This window comes from Acomys minous (assembly GCF_964271855.1).
Source record: "Acomys minous genome assembly, chromosome: 6".
Taxonomy (NCBI): Eukaryota; Metazoa; Chordata; class Mammalia; order Rodentia; family Muridae; genus Acomys; species Acomys minous.
Window position 1 is genome coordinate 65212751 of NC_140487.1, and position 15312 is coordinate 65228062.

The 15312-nt window shown below is 43.8% G+C and overlaps 1 protein-coding gene across 4 annotated transcripts in view; it reads left to right on the top strand.

Annotated features, from left to right (window-relative positions):
- LOC311600923 (TRPM8 channel-associated factor 1) overlaps positions 1-15312 on the top strand; it is a 72715-nt gene that overhangs the window by 12031 nt on the left and 45372 nt on the right. For 3 of the 4 annotated variants that reach the window (XM_084788083.1, XM_084788082.1, XM_084788081.1), the window contains exons 1-2: positions 5275-5431; positions 11850-12483. In XM_084788083.1, the coding sequence (XP_084644209.1) occupies positions 11864-12483 (620 nt within the window). In that variant the 5' untranslated portion in view covers positions 5275-5431; positions 11850-11863. Of the gene's footprint in view, positions 1-5274; positions 5432-11849; positions 12484-15312 lie in introns of those variants that run through there. The other variant, XM_084788084.1, reaches the window with a different exon arrangement.

Here is a 15312-nt window from a genome sequence, read left to right on the forward strand (position 1 = left end):
TTATTTGCTTAGAATTTTCAGCTAGTAAAAGTAGCAAGCATTCAGATTCCAAAGCTATAAAAGTAACTAATGTAAACTTAGTTACAGTTCTCAAAGGCTGTTTCCAGCTCCTTGGAGAAGGCTAAGATAGGAGGCAAGTTGTATCAATTTCTCCTTTGTTGGGCCATTTATTTCATGTTAAACTTAAAATCATAGGACTATTCCTCTTGTCAGCCTTCGATTACTCCCCTTACAAACAGGAGCTTGCTTACACTGTCCTAGGTTGGTGATGCCATAAAGTCACTCTCCGTTTATTCTCCAAGGTTTTTCAAAAACATCATATAAAAAGCTAGCTCTCATGCTTGCTTCTCTCAGGGTCCCCTAGTTTTAGCTCATTTTGGCTTTGCATATTTCATACTTTTATGACATAATGGCACATTTATATAGTTTATTTATGATCTTTTATTGGTGGTTTAACATGGAGTATCTAATCAAATATAACTTTAGAACTAAAAATAAAAATAACTCCTTTAACTTCTTCTAAGCACACTTGCAAGAAAATGTATATATCTGTAAATCATATGTAGCTGTATGAATTTTTACAAACACACTTAACACATTAAGTTCAATGCTTAAAATATATAAAATAATGACAAACAAAACAAAATAAAAATAAAAATAAACCACAGCTCATTTTGGGTATTCATTATCTTATCCAAAGGTGAACATTATTCTGAGCTTTATCCTCAAAGTTGGCTTTCCTTTTTTAAATGTATGTATGTGTTAGACTTGTCTCTGTGACAAATACCATAGAGAAACAATTGAAAAGAGAAGCGGCTTGTTCAGCTTGGTGGGTTTAGTGGTCTTACTCCATGGTAGACTCACTCCTTTGCTGTGGTTGAGACAAGGATGAAAGACCACAATATTGAAGCAGACTTGAGCAAAGCTGCTCACTTCATCTTATCCAGGAAGCAAAATGTAGTAGAAAGAAAAGGTCTGACTCAAGATACAAGGCACTGAGTTACTCATCCAGTGACCCCCTTCCTCAAACTAGGTCCTGCTTCTTAATAACCCAGTCAGGTTAGAGTCTGAAGTGAGAGCATTTATTTATGATCAAAGCACCTGTCACACAAGAACTGAAAACCAAGCCTTCAACTAGTGAGCCTTTTGGGGTGGCCACTTCATGTGTAAACCACTGCAGTATAAATTCACTCCTTGTCTTAGTTACAGTGCTACTGCTGCGAAGAGACTTAAGAGGGAAAACCTAATGAAAATAAAGAAGAGAAAATGCATGGCCTGGAAAATGTGTAATGCCATAGCTTTTCTACACCTGGCAAGTGTCAGTTTTGCTTGGGAATTATTCCATACACTTCCTTCCTTAACCCAAGCCATCTATCCTTTCTATCAATCCAGGCGACACTATATGCATTTGTTCCTTTTCCCTTGCTATTATAAAATACACTGACAGCAGTAACTTAAGGGAGAGTCTGTTTTAGTGCACAGTTTGGGGTTCTTCACGGTAGAGACGTCACAGTGGCACGAGCTTAGGCAGCTCCTCACACTGCCTCAGCAGTCAGGGAGCAGAAAACGGTGAAGATTTGTGCTCTTCTACTTTTTGTACAGTTCAGGATCCCGGCCTAGGGAATGGAGCCTCCCATAGTGGGAACGGCTTCCCATCTCAGTTAACCTAATCGAGATAAATTCCCTATTAGGCATACCCAGAGGCCAGTCTGCTGGGTGGGTCTACATCTCATAAAGTTGACAGCTGAGATCATCTGTCACACTGTGGAACACCGGTGTATGACCTAGGTAACGTGGGAAATGGAAAGAAAAATAAAGCACCGTTATGAATCTATACCTCCTCTAGATTGTGAAGTTGTTAAGAAGCCTTCAATGATACAATATAACCTTTCGTGCCCTTTAATCATTGGATCGGCTTTTCTGTAACAATCTGGGAACTGCTTTTTCTTCTTGGTACTAAGGGAATAGAGACAGAGAAGCTGAGGGCCGAGGAGGTGGACAATGCATAGGAACAGCACAGACTCCTTCAGCCTTTGGTGCCCTCCGTGAAAAGGCACAAGTGACCTTTCCCCCCCAGGGTTCTGCCCTTAAGGTCACATGCTACACAGACAGATATGGTTCCAGCAGGACATGGCACAATGCTGAGTCATCATTACAAAGTTGGGTATGGGATCCCATCCTCAATTGCAAACGAGTCAGGACTAGGGTGAAACAAACAAACAAACCAACCCTGATTCAGGCTCCCCAAAGAAGTCACGGCCAGAAGTTCGACCAGGAAATTTTAATCTAGTTTTTAATTGATTAGGTTTATTTGTCTTTATTACAAAATAGCATAGATTATTATTGAAATGGTAAGGAGGTGCATGAAGAATAAATATTTTAAAGTAACATTTACACGGTTACACAGACATGGTGGTACATGGCTGTAATCCCAGTGCTTTGGAGACTGAGATGGTAAACTCAAGAGCTGGAAGCCAGCCAAGGCTACTTTAACAAGACTAATGGGTGTGTGTTGGGGGAGGGGGCAAAACTAATAAGCAATTCACTTTCTTCTCTGAAGTAATTAATTCTAATACTTGGACATGTAGTTTCTACACAATTTTCATGTTTCTAGCATAAAATTAAAGTTATTTTACTATATTAGATGTCTCTAACTAATATATAACAGTGTATGTGATGGGCATGCATATAATATGATTTTGAAAGGAAGAAACGAGAAGGAATAAAAGAAAGAAGAGAGGAAGGGAGACAGGAATAGTGGTGGGGAGAAAATGAAGAGGACTCCAGAAGGCTCTTAACTACTGGGCAATATACTGACATCAGCTCATCCTTGGAAACAGCTGTATATTATCTAACATAAAGATCTACTGCCGCTGGGCAGGGTGGCATAGTCTAACCCCCAGCACGAGGAAGGCAGAGACAAGTCGAAGCTACCCTATGCTACAGTAGTGAGAATTAATCTTAAAAATCAGTCACTGCTTATTCAATATTTTAAATATATGTTTAATATATTTTTATATATATTTATACATATGTTTACATTTATATATTTATTTCCTGCCAAACTTCCAGGATAAGCTAGTGGTCTGGGTCCTGGGTTTGGGGGTCTTAACTAGAGTCAGAAACTGACACAAAGCAGGTCTTGGGCACAGCTGGGCATCTGGTAGAGCTTATCACTAAATGGCCAATTACCTGCTGGGGCCAGCCCCCTCCCTAGCTTCTTTCTGAGCCTACCTCCCACCACCTGCCAAATCTCTGGGCTGTCTGTTGTATTTTCTGTGTCATGCTTCTGCAAGAAAGACACCCTTTCTGTCATAGTGGCCCTGGTGTGAGAATTGCTAGGCCCAGAGTGAGTCTTCCAATGATGGTTTCTGGAACCAGAGAATGCCCAGGTGCAGGGGCTGGGTTAAGGGCCTCTGGGGTCAGCTGCAGACCAAAGATCCTAGATCCCTGGAAGCCTGGAAGACAGAACAGAGCTCTGGCCTCAGGCCTGCAGGAAGCCTGTGTCTATCAAAAGAGAGGTCTGTGCTTTCCCCACTGCAGTTTCGGCATTTATCTACTTCTCTGGCTCTTATCCAGTGTGTTCATTCTCTCTCTCTCTCTCTCTCTCTCTCTCTCTCTCTCTCTCTCTCTCTCTCTCTCACACACACACACACACACACACACACACACACACACACACAAACTTAATCAACAAAAGTCTGATAATTTCTGCCCTGAGACATTTTTCATTACAAAGTATTTCAAAGTGATATGTAGAAAACGTACATTTTTTTCAGATGCTGACATTTTATCACTTCTGTGTTCTCTGCCCCCTAGAACCCCTGTCCCTATTCTGAAACCCAGCCTAATAGCCCCATCCTTGGAGGAAAATTAGCTTGTACCCTTCCCATACAGTTTTTACATTTTATATCTATTTTTACATAAGCACCATGCATTTTCATTCTGACGTATGACTCCCCCCGCCATGAAAGAAAGAAAGAAAGAAGAAAGAAAGGAAGAAAGAAAGAAAGAAAGAAAGAAAGAAACTTCCTTAAGAGGTTTTATCCCGACATACTGTCAATCCTGACATCTGGGATCAGGATGGGACTTGGTGAGCATGACAAGAGCCTCTTCCTTTAGCTGGAAAGCCTGGGATCTGGACAAGCGAGGGCCTATACTTCCTGTTTCTTGGATGGTCTTTACCTAGTAGGACCTGAATTCTGGCTACTTGATTTTGTTCAAGCTGGTCTGTCTACTAAACCCTGCTAATGAGCTCACCTGCCCAAGGGCTCTTTGATTGGCATTCTTAATATTTATTTGCAGAAAACAGCTAAAGAAAGGAGAAGAGGAAAGGAAGTGTGGTTTAGGTGTGAATCACAGCCCTACTTGGAGTCAAAGTTGTATCTGTTCTTGAAACTCGAAACACAGAATCTTGGGATGTCTGACTGTGTACAACGGCACAGTTCTATTTATGTCTTCTGTTCACTCAAGAACAAGTATCAGCCCGTCTGTTTGAGCCTTCCATCTGTGTTAGGGGTATTCATTTGTCGTCCCCCATCTTGCAGAAAATAGATGAGGTATAGATTGAGCTGGTCGAGTGCGACCCTGATTTGAATCAGTCCCATAGCTGGCAGGCATTCTCCTCTGTGTTTCACTTGCTAGACCTGGCATAACAGCTGGAGTCACCAGGCAGGTCCCAAAGGGAGGTCAGCTGCTTGTCAGGCAGGACACACTCCCAGAACAATTCACTTCAGCTTTCTATTGTTCTTTTGAAATGTTCTTTTGAATTTACCAAAGTCACACACGTAACACTGAGGTCAGTGGGGTTATATAGAGTACCCTCTACCCTATTCCTCAGATTAAACATTCTTGACAGTTAGAAAGGTCTCTTTCTTTTCTCCGCTCAAAAAACAAAAACAAAAACCGAAATCATATTCAACGATTCCTGCCGTTTGTGTTTTTCCCTGGGCAATAAGGTCCATCTATCTTAAACTAAACAGGGATTTAGGTTCGGCATAAACATTAAATAAGTCACAGAATGTACATGCCGTGTTTTGTTTTGTTTTGTTTTTCCACCCTTTACCTTCCTAGTAAATAGAAACAACCGACAGACTTTTTAATCAAGTGGCTATCCACCCTGCTAAGATGAGACCTCCTCTAGGTGTCTCTAATCTACCTCAATGCCCTGTCGCTGGAGCCAGAGACACAAAGAACCGCTGTCTCCTGCCTAGCGCCCGCCCCTCGGGCTCCTACTCAAGCCGGGAGGAAGTGGGGAGGAGACTGGCTGGGAACCCCTCCTCTCCTCCCTCTTGGGACTCCTCCCAGCTCGGCTCCAGGCTTTCGGCTGCTGCTCGGAGGCGCCTTGGTGCTCCGCGGAGAGGCCCCTGGCTCGCCCGCCTGCGCGGCTCTCCCAGCGCCAAGAGTGCTGCTGCCTTGGTGGAATCGCACGGTGAGTGGCCCGCAGGGACAGCCCGAGGGCAAAGGAATCTGTGACAGAACTGGGTCCCGGCTTGGAGGCGGGCGGGGCGGGAGTCCAGGAATACTAGGGGACTCTGGCGATCTACGAAAGGGTCCTGGGTGCTGCCGACCTGGGTGTTTCCAGATCTGGGCAGAGGCTCCCTAGTGCTTCCTGCCTGCCTTCTGTTAGTTTTATTCTTCTCCGTGGCAGAGCATCACCCCCCACCCACCCACCCCACCCCCGACCCAGCGATCTTGCTGCTGCTGGCCTGGATCTGACAGTGACGTTTGCGTGCAACCGCTTTGTGCTGTCGAATTCCAGACGGGCCTCACCAGCTGTGGCCACATCTAAAGCGCGGCTTCCGAAGAGGGGGATGGGCGTTACTGATACAGGTAGATGGTGATAGAGCGCCATTCCATCCGAAGGCTTCTAGAGCATGGCAAACAGGGTCACTAGCTCGCTGGCTCACTTGGCATTGTTCTCAGGGGCCTAGAGTGTGGATGTGTTTAGAGAAGAGGGCAGTCACTGGTCCAGAGGCCTGGAGAAAGCCGCAGCCTGAGATTTTCCACTTGGCTACACTCCTCAGCGAGCCGAATGGCCCTCCTCCGCCGCCCCCACCCCTCCTCTGACGTCACTCACATACTCAGCGACTGGCCATTAGAGGGAAAGGAAACAAGGAGACCCGGGCCTTCGCCTGGCTCCTGCGTAGATGCGGTGGTTTAGAAAGATCTGAAACACTGAATTTGTTAGGTCCCTTTTGGGGCATGCAGCCCCACAGCTAGGAGAGGAGGCAGCACCTGGGCTTCGGTGAATGGCAAAGCACGGGTCTCTTCACTCCTGGGTCAGAATCCTCCATCATCTTCTTAGTTACCAAGGGGAAAGTGAGCAAATGGTGGGAGTGAACACAAGAGAAGGAGTGAAGAAACTAGAGGGCAACAGCCCCGTGGGAGCCCGGGAATGAAGGAGGCAGTGTGGTGAGACAGGAATATGGAACCGTAAAAGCCTAGTTATTGGTCTTACTCCTGTGGAGGGTAGTGAAGGCGGGTCTAAGGGAGGAATCCAAGGTGGAGACTTGAGAGATATTTGCTTGGGGTGTTGGGGTGTTGGTGTTGTTAATCTTATCAAGTGTATGGAATGTTTAACTTTTTTTTTTCTTTGTCTTGTGTTTTTGAGACAGGGTTTCTCTGTGGAGTCTTGGTTGTCCTGGACTCGCTTTGTAGACCAGGCTGGCCTGGAACTCACAGGGATCCGGCTGCCTCTGCCTCCCAAGTGCTGGGATTAAAGGCGTGCGCCACCACGCCCAGCGAATGTTTAATTTTTTAGCTGTTGCATTACCGTTTTATTTTCTATCCTTCCATATGTATCACACGTTCTGTCGGATATGTGAGTGAAACTGTTTTTAAGTTAAAATTAATAAGGATGTAGTGGAAATCGTCCAGGATGGAGTGCAAAAGAAGGAACTGAGTCAGTGTCCATTTTGTTTTAGCAGAATGATCTATATGGAAAAAGAAAAGTTTCTTAGAAGAATAGGACATGGAAAAAGAGAAGGCATGAGAATTGTATTTCTGATATTAGTGCAAAGTCAGGCAAGCCACTGACTGAGAAGTGTCCCCTTATCCTTGCACCCAACTATCAGTCAGACATCCATGGAATATTCCTGGGGAGTGCATAGCGTGAAAGGCATTGTGTATCTTACGTATGCAAGTCTATGTTTAAAGATATGAAAACAAACTGAAATGCAAGCTGTGAGGGGTCCTTTTTCCCAAGATGGCCCTGTCTCCCCTCCCATACATCCCTCGCAGGGTAACGAAGCCACGTTTCGGTCTACGGGACTGTTTTGTGTAGGATTAGAATGTCTGCTTTCTCCCTGTTTTACAGGCAGTGCCTAAGACAACATTTTCACCCAGAGGGACAGTGGCAAGTTTAAAGGGGGCTACAGTTATTACAGGGAAAAGAGGATAAGAACTTATGGGGAAGCAACTTAAAGGATGGAAATCTGAATGAAGACAAACTATTTACCTCTTCCTTTCCTAATGTGATGAGGCTGCAGTTTAACTGTGACTTCCATGTAGCTTCTGTTAGAAAAATCTAGAACTTAGAAAATACTGACATATTTTTGCTGCTTAAGAACTGTACTCCTAGCCAGGTGGTGGTGGCGCATGCCTCCCAGCACTCGGGAGGCATAGGCTGGTGGATCTCTGTAAGTTCGAGGCCAACCTCGTCTACAAAGTGAGTCCAGGACAGCCAAGGCTATACAGAGAAACCCTGTCTCAAAAAACAAAACAAAACAAACAAACAAAAAAACTCTCTACTCTTGGGTTGGAGAGGTGGTTCAGGTGTTAGGAAGCACTCTCTGCTCTTCTGAAGGTCCCGAGTTCAATTCCCAGCAACAACACGGTGGCTTACAACCACCTGTAATGAGATCTGATGCCTTCTTGTGGTGGGTAGGCACACAAGTGGCCAGAATACTGTATAAATAATAAATAAATCTTAAAAACAAACAAACAAAAAAAACAAAAAAACGAAGAACTGTAGTCTTGGGCAAACAGATGGCTCAGAGGTTAAGAGTATTTTGATTTGGGTCCTAGAACACACATAGTGACTTGGAACAACCTGTAACTCTGTTTCCAGAGAATCCCACTCCTTCTGACCTCTATTAGCTCCTGGAGGCACATACACACTACTCAGACTCATACTGTCCTAGGTAGGGTCCCTATTGCTATGATGAAACAAGCTGAGGAGGAAAGGGTTTATTTGGCAATGACTTTCATATTGTAGTTCATCACTGAAGGAAGTCAGGGCTGGAAGCTAAAGGCAGGAGCTGATGCAGGAGGCCGTGAGGGTGATGTGTACTGGCTTACTCCTCATGGCTTGCTCCTCCTGCTTTCCTTTGGAACCCAAGACCACCATGCCAGGGAGGGCACCACTCACAGTAGTCTGGGCCTTTTCCTATCAATCATTGATTAAGAAAATATTTATAGCTAGATCTTATGGAGGCGTTTTTCTCAGTTGAGGTTCCCGCCTTTCAGGTGACTCTAGCTTATGTCAAGTTGACATAGAGTTGGGCAGCAAACATGCAGACACACATAAAACAAATACATCTTTTAAAAGAACTGTACTTCAGCTCTGTATTGGGAGCCTAGCTTCACCACTTACCCACATGTGAAGTATTGAGCAAGTGACAAATCCCCTGACCACTCGAAAGACTTGAGGTTTTTTTCCTCAGAAACTATGGGGAAGTGATAGTGTGTTATACTACGAGAAACTGGATAAGGCGTATGCTGCCATGGCTGGAGTTACCACAGTTGCTACTCTGCTGTAATCATTGTCTTAGCCACAGAAAATAGGTTCAAAATGTACGCAGGGGCTTGTAATTCTCCAGATCATTCCATGTAGACGCTGGTAGATTTATGTCGCGCGCACACACAAACTAGAGAACAAATAATGAGACAGGAGTGTGGACATGGATACTCTTCTCTGACTGCCCACACTGTGGAAAGCATTGGCCAAGACAGAAAAGCCTGAGGGGCAGCTCTTGAGGGAATGTGTATCGGGCGTGAGGAGACAAGCTACAGGATGTCTTTTGGTGTATAGCGGAGTATCTGGGGAGATGTGTGGAAAATAAGTGTGTCACTGAGTTTCAGATTCGGAACCCTCATACAATTAAAAAAAAAAAAAGATCCTCAGAAACTCCCTTGTCTTTGATCTGTGTCCACTCTTGGGTTTCACTTACCAGGGTCCATTTGTAGTCTTGTAGGCACTCAGCATTCATAGACGTATATCTTTAATTCTGCCTCTCTTATTACAAGGGAGTGTGGGTGGGTCAATTAATTATTCTCATGTCCTTCTTCATCTTCCCCATCTTCTGTACACTGTCTCCTCCTCCTTCTCGTAGTCCATCCTTTGATAATCTTAATTATATTTCCTACAGCATGGCTCATGGCACTGATTATTTTTTCACAGAAAATGTCTCAAATTGCCTCCTCTGTGTATATCTTAACCTAGAAAAGTAGAAGTTGCACAGATGGAAAGGTACCAGTGGGGGTGAAGGAGAGGAAGACAGAAATGGAGTTCGAACTGGCAGCAGAGCCTGTCCTCTGTACTAGTTTGAGGGAGGGAGGACCATGGAGACTCTGCCCTGTTCTGAAAGCTTGAGGGAGGAGACGGGAACCAGCTGTAGCCTAGTAGGAGCTGCCGCCCCCACCATACGGAAGGCCAGCTTGGGAGAAGGGAGTCAGGTTTTCGCCGCTGGATGCAAGTGGAGCTCTGTGGATTTCTTGTCAAAGACAAAATCTTCTTAGAGTACTTTCAGAGGAATGAAAGTGGGAACAGACTGGAGAGACTTGGAAACCGGCTTCTCTCAGGCCAGATATGAATTACTAAAGAACCAAACTGGGTTAATCATAGTGTGCTGGCCAATTGTCAACGGGGACACTGGCAGGGCTCTTGGCCAGATGGAAAGGGGGAAGGCGTACATTCCTATGACCGTACGTGAGCTGACCTTGTTATTCGTGGATGCCAGGAAAAGCAAGGAAGGGACAAGTGTGTCACTAAGCAGCTTTTGGCTGGTTGTCTCTGAGATGGCTAAAAAGTTAGTGCTTGTATTAAACAGCTAAAAGCACCTGGTTCGTGTAACTTTACTTTAAGAAGCTTTTTTTTCTTTTCTTCCTTTGAGGGATGATCATTTTTTCCCCTGAGGCAACATCTCATGTAGCCAAGACTAGCCTTGAATTCCTGACAGATGCCAACACTGTATCAGTTGCCAGAGGCAGCCATATTACATGATAACCCATAAGGCGGCTTAACACAATAGAATTTTATTTCCTTGAAGCTTACCTCTATTTCCTAAGTGTTGAGATTTCAGAAGTGTGCCACCACACAGAGCTCTAAATTTAAGGCCTCTGTATGTTAGTGGCGTGCTACAGGAAGTCACTACATGCTTTCAATGGGGACTTGAGTTGATTAGCCACCTAAGACAGAGGTCTTTCCACCCATGCCTGTGGAAGTCAGCATACAGGCCAAGGACTAGTGCCGCAGCCATTATTACTGGTCTTAGCATTAGCTTTAATATTAGCTGCAGAATAGCAAAACGGCAAAACCGCAGTCCGTAAACCCTAAGTCTGGTGGTTGCAATACCCAACAACAGGTTAGACTTCTTAGTCCACTTTGTGAGCATTCCATGTTATTCACAAACATCAAGTAAATGATTTACTCTTAACCAAGCAAGTATAAGCGCAAATGTATAGTACGTGCACATGACTGAACACTGGTGGTAGACTGCAGAGCAGCACTGAAGGAGCACTCCCAGGTAAGAGGCAAAGGGCATTTGGGAGATGACATACAAAGGTACACCTTCCTCAGCTGTCACTTGGGGTGCATGGGAGAATTCGCCACAATTTCATAGCTTGCTACATTCTGCTTCTTGTAGTCTGGAATATGGTATCCAGCCACAGAGAGCTTTCACACTCTTCTTATTCAGCTTATGACTGAGCCAAGCTAGAGACCCCTGAATATTCAAGTCTGGGGGGCCTAAGTGCTTCAAACTGAGGTTAATAAGACCAGTGAGGAAGCCAAGGTGAGTGGGAGTGATGTGAGAGGACCACAGACTGCAGCGCTGTACCAGGTCACAGAGGCTTCGTTACCAAATGATCGCGATTAGGGTAGCTTAAGACAATACTATTTTTTTTCACTCCAAGTTCTAGAGCAGCGGTTCTCAACCTGTGGGTCACGATGCTTTTGGGGGTTGTAATATATCAGATATCATGCATAATAGCAGCAGAGTTATATTTATGAAGCAGCAACAAAATAATTTATAGCTGGGAGGTCACCACAACATGAAGAACTATATTAAAGGGTCACAGAATTAGGAAAATTGAGAAGCACTGTTCTAGAGGGTTGGAATTTTAGTGCCCAGGCTTTAGCAGTGCTACTTTCTTCTGGAAATTCAGAGGTAGAATTTTTTTTCCCATGCCTCTCCTATAGCCTCTGGCTTTGTCCAGCAATCTTTGGTGCTTCTCAGTCTGCGGACACATAACCGCATTCTCTGACTCTGTCTTCTGAGAGCATTCTACCTTGTTTCCAAATCTACCATGGCCTCCCGTTCAGTTGGTAACATCTCTACAAACCCTATTTCTGAAAGAAGTCATATTCATAGATAATATAAGGTTAGGAATTCAAACTACGTCCTTGAGAGGCACAGATCGAGCATCATTCCTCCTTTCTGGCTTGTTTCCTTCTGTGGTCGGGAATAGAACCCCATGTACTCTGGGTCTGACCACAGAAACAGATACTGAGTCTCATCACATAGTGAGATCGTTGCCATCCCAGGTAGAATAAATCCCTTGCTTGGTTTTTGGTCGCTTAGCCATCCTTTGCTAAACGGTGTCTGTGCTTTTCTGTTTCTCTGCAGAAACCAACAGAGCCATGGCGACTCCTTCTGCTGCCTTTGAGGCCCTTATGACCGGAGTGACGAGTTGGGACCTCCCTGAGGATGCTATCCCGTGTGAACTGCTTCTTATTGGGGAGGCTTCCTTTCCTGTGATGGTGAATGACATGGGTCAGGTCATCATTGCTGCCTCCTCCTACGGCAGAGGCCGCATGGTGGTAGTATCTCATGAGGACTACTTGGTGGAAAGCCAGCTCTTTGTCTTTCTTGTCAATGCTGTGGGGTGGCTGCGCTCCTCCTCAGAGTCGGCCATAGGTGTGCACTCGTCTTTGGCACCCCTGGTGAAAATCCTCGAGAGCTGTGGAATAGAGTCAAAGATTGAGCCAGAAGTCAATGACTCCCTGGGGGTTTACTGCATTGATGCCTACAATGAAACCATGACGGAGAAGCTAGTCCAGTTTGTGAAACGTGGAGGGGGCTTGCTCATAGGAGGCCAAGCCTGGGATTGGGCTAACCAGGGTGAAGATGAAAGAGTTCTGTTCACATTTCCTGGGAATCTGGTGACCAGTGTGGCTGGCGTGTACTTCACGGAAAACAAAGCGGACTCAAATTTCTATAAAGTCTCTAAGAAGATGCCTAAGATCCCCGTCTTAGTTAGGTGAGTATCTTACCAAAGTGGGAAGATGGCCTCATATTAAAAAAACCAGTGTGCTTCAAGGTTAGCAGAAAAGAATTTGAAACTCAGACACATACTTGCTACCGTCAATCAGGTGTTTTTAAATACTCTAGGCTTAAGAGGGACATTGCTTCCCCAGAACAATTTGTTTAGCTCTTTGAGGAGAAGAATTCCTATGCACTGTGACATTCCTCATCACTTAGCTTAATAAAAGTAGTGCTTACCTCAGGAATTGCCCTGAGTTGTGTAGGAAGGCTCATAGGACATGTCCTTCCAGTAAAAAGGAAACTATTCGAGAAAGAAAAATCCATGGGCCAAAGTCTGGAGAGCTGTGGGAAGCATTTTGAAATCTTTACCTGCAGATAGGATGGAAACAGGAAGCTGTGAACTTGGAAGTAGAGCAAGAATAGAGACAATTCTATTACTAACACTGGGCTTTAGAGAAGACGCTTAGCTCTGGAGGTAAAGGATGATCAATCTGAAAATGGCAGAAACAGATGCTGGGTAAAGGCGGTGAGTGTCACTGGAGGTCCGTGCAGAGTGACAAACCATTGGATAAACTGATCATGACAACAAGATAAAATTAAGAATTTTAAGAATGAAAGGGAAGTCTTTAATAGGGGTTTATAAACATTGAAGGGTAATAGGGAGTTGATACAATCTATGCCAGTGAATTCCTCAAATTATACGAAATGGACAGACTTCTTGACAGACACAAGTTATGAAACTAAACATAAGAGACAATGTATACTAAAAATAAAATGAATTGTAATTAAAATATCCAAATATTGTATGCATGGCAGTTTCCTGGATTGGATTCTAGAAGACACTAACGAAAAAGGAAGTAAAATTCATGTGGAGTTTTTATGCATGGTGGAATATGCTTTTAAATCCACCATTCAGAAGACAGCTGTAGGCACGTCTCTACAAGGAGAGTTCCAGGCCAGCCTGGTCTACATAGTTAGTTCCAGGCCGTTCATTCTGGTTTATATACATAAACAATAATAACAAAGAAGTTAGAGCCTTTTGTTCATTGGTTCAATATAAAGTCCAGGATAGCCTTAAACTAGTGTCCCTTCTACCTCAGCATCCTGACTGGGTTGATAGGCATTTGCCACTTGTCTAGCTAAAGACTGAGTTTTTGTAACAAGTACTTAACCTGTGTTAAGGTCTTAGTTCTGCCAACTACAACATGGTTGTTTAACACATTACTAGTAGTCATATCAAACAAAGAAAGAAATTCTAGGTACTATGTAGCATCCTCAGTTTTTAAATTTTAAAATAAAAATTTCATCTATAAACAACAAGAGCAAAAACAGCTCTCTAGTCTCTAATGAATTTTATCAAACTTTTGAGGGAAAAATAATGCCAAACCAACCCGGAGACTCTTCCAGAATATGGGAATAAAGCATCCCTATTGCTGTTGTTTCCCCAGCATTTCTGTCATCTAAAGGAAGAGAAAGGGATGGTGAGATGGTTTCAGTAGGTAACATGCTTGCAGTGTAAGCATGATGAGGACCTGAGTTGAATTCCTCAGAAACCAGTGGTGGGGAGGGGGACAGCCAGGCTAACATATGTGTAATCCCAGCTTTGGGGGCAGCCAGGCTAACATATGTGTAATCCCAGCTTTGGGGGCAGCCAGGCTAACATATGTGTAATCCCAGCATTGGGAGCAGCTAGGCTAGCATATGTATAATCCCAACATTGGAGACAGCCAGGCTCGCATATGTGTAATCTCAGCATTGAGGAGATACAACAGGAGGATTTCTTGGGCTGGCTGGCCAGGCAGTGTAGCTCGGTTGGTGAGCTTGGGCCCGTCAAGAGCCTGGGTCTTAGAAAATGAGGCAGGAAGTGATTGATTGAGGAAGGTGCCTAACGTGACATGAACCTCTGGGACACAGGTGACCAACCCTCCAAAACACACACTAAAGTGAAATAATAAAATCAGAAGAAAAAAAAAAACAACAGAGCAATATCCCTCATTAGCATAGACATAAAGTAAGCTTTTGATTAAATATTAACTAGTGGAATAGTTTAATATATATAATAATACATCATAGTAAAATTCAGCTATTCTGGGCATGAATGACTAGTTTAGCAACCAGAAGCCAAGTTAATTTAGCATGATTACTGGATAAAGAAATGAGAATACTATACAATTCAGTAGATGCACACAAAATGTTTAACAAGATTTCATAGTCACTCATGATAAAATGTCAACAGAACAGACTCAATATAAAAAACAGTTTCTCCAATCTGAAAAGAGGCATTGAGCTAGAAACATTCTCACTTTGTTTTGTTGGGTTTTGCTTTTTTGTTTTTTGTTTTTGTTTTGTTTTGTTTTGTTTGTGTGTGTGTGTGTGTGTGTGTGTGTGTGTGTGTGTGTTTTTTTTTTTTTAAGAAAGGGTCTCATATAACACAGGCTGGTCTTGAACATACTGTGAAGCCAAACCAGGCCTAGAGCTTCATAAATCCTGCTGCCTCCAGCTTCCAAGTTCTGGGATTACAGGTGTGTGTATGTGTGTGTGTGCGCACGCCTCCGTATATATCTGACTATAGAAACATTATTAAAGATAAAGTGGTGAATGTGTTTACCTTAGAAATGAGAACAAGGCAAGACTAATACTTGTGTCGTCCTTTCTCTTCAGTGTTGTATTGAAAGTGTGCACCAGCACGGTAAGGCAAGAAAAAGAGGCACAGAGATTAAAAATCAGAAATTGACTTTTCTACACATACCTATATATACTAAAGCTGAATTTACAAATGAAGTACATTATGAGTATAACAATAGCCATTAATAAAAATCTAAGA